This window comes from Aplysia californica, unplaced genomic scaffold (assembly GCF_000002075.1).
Source record: "Aplysia californica isolate F4 #8 unplaced genomic scaffold, AplCal3.0 scaffold01039, whole genome shotgun sequence".
Taxonomy (NCBI): Eukaryota; Metazoa; Mollusca; class Gastropoda; order Aplysiida; family Aplysiidae; genus Aplysia; species Aplysia californica.
Window position 1 is genome coordinate 12,319 of NW_004798309.1, and position 1,335 is coordinate 13,653.

General features: G+C 36.3%; 1 protein-coding gene across 1 annotated transcript in view; it reads right to left on the bottom strand.

The window, feature by feature from the left end:
- The window catches only part of LOC101847389 (E3 ubiquitin-protein ligase HECTD3), a gene marked incomplete at both ends in the record, with an annotated part of 59,848 nt that overhangs the window by 11,775 nt on the left and 46,738 nt on the right, over positions 1-1,335 (bottom strand). The window contains 2 exon segments of the mRNA XM_005111307.2: positions 671-776; positions 1,142-1,307. Coding sequence (XP_005111364.2) covers positions 671-776; positions 1,142-1,307 — 272 coding nt within the window.

The following is a 1,335-nucleotide window of genomic DNA, read 5'->3' on the forward strand; positions in this document are numbered from 1 at the left end:
TTGTAAAGAAAACAATGCTTTACATTGGTTTGGTTATTTTGACTACATATGTGGCCTAAATAAGGTAAGGGAGGGGGTTTAGCTTATTTAGGCCACAGGTGTGGCTTAAATAAGGTAAGGGAGGGGGGTTTAGCTTATTTAGGCCACCTGTGGCCCAAATAAGGTAAGGGAGGGGGGTTTAGCTTATTTAGGCCATATGTGGCCTAAATAAGGTCACCCTAGCATAATATATACCTATTGGTTAAATAAGAGGGTGGAAGAAAACAAGAGTTCAGGGAAAAATATTGTACGAGATAAGACAGAACTAAAATAAAGAAGATACAAAATTAGCAAATAGGGATAGATATGGACAACTCTCTATGGAGAAGCATATCCTCTAAAGTTTTTACAAAATTTACATCTCTTTTCAACACCTTTCTAAGATGATGCATAGATGAATTCCTGAAGACAAAACATTTTCCAAGGCCTATTAAATGATGGCTCGCTTTTGGCAAGGTGTTCAGTCCACAACAGTATGCTTCAGGTTTACTTGTTAAAAACAAAATGAGGCATTTACAAGGAACCCCATTATTACTTCTCACTTCATCTTTATATATTTCTAATCCTTTTGAAAAAGCTTTTTAAAATTCACAAAAACAACATGGTGAAGAACTTTAAAATGTATACTCACCTCCAATCCAGCCTTCAAGCTTTCCACATGCTGATCAAAACTGACCACAGATACTTGCCAACAAGGTACTAAATAATTTATCACACTGTCAAGGAGGGTCATGAACCTTGACAGGAAAGAATAAAATATGTTTTATTAAAGGGTGTTACCCACATTCAGTGATACATTTCCTCTGTGCTTATATGCCTACCAGGTCTGTTCAGCTCACATTTGGTGAAGCTCAAAGGCGCAATAAAAATAGACAGAAACATTTTAAGATAAGAACTTCAAAATCTAGAGAAAAATGGATAAACGAATGCACATTTTCTCTGCAATACTATGAACACATTTCTTAAAAACATTTTCGTCCGAACATAGCTATATCATTCGCTATTTCAAAGTTGTTCTTAGCATTTACGCCACATTTTTTCAATGTAAAATTTATTAAACAATACAAAACCATGAACCAGAAAGACTTGAATCAAATCAAACCTTTGTAATACAATAGACCTCCTGTAGAGAACACTTGGACTAAATAGCTGAAGCATGGGGTATCTCACGAGATGCTCAGCAGAGAAAAAGTCTTCATCAAAACCCAAACACCGTTCTTCTAAACAGTGCAGAGTAAGTCCACGAATTCTTGTATCAATTCCATGTGCTACAAGGAGATGAAAGGGGGTGGGGGG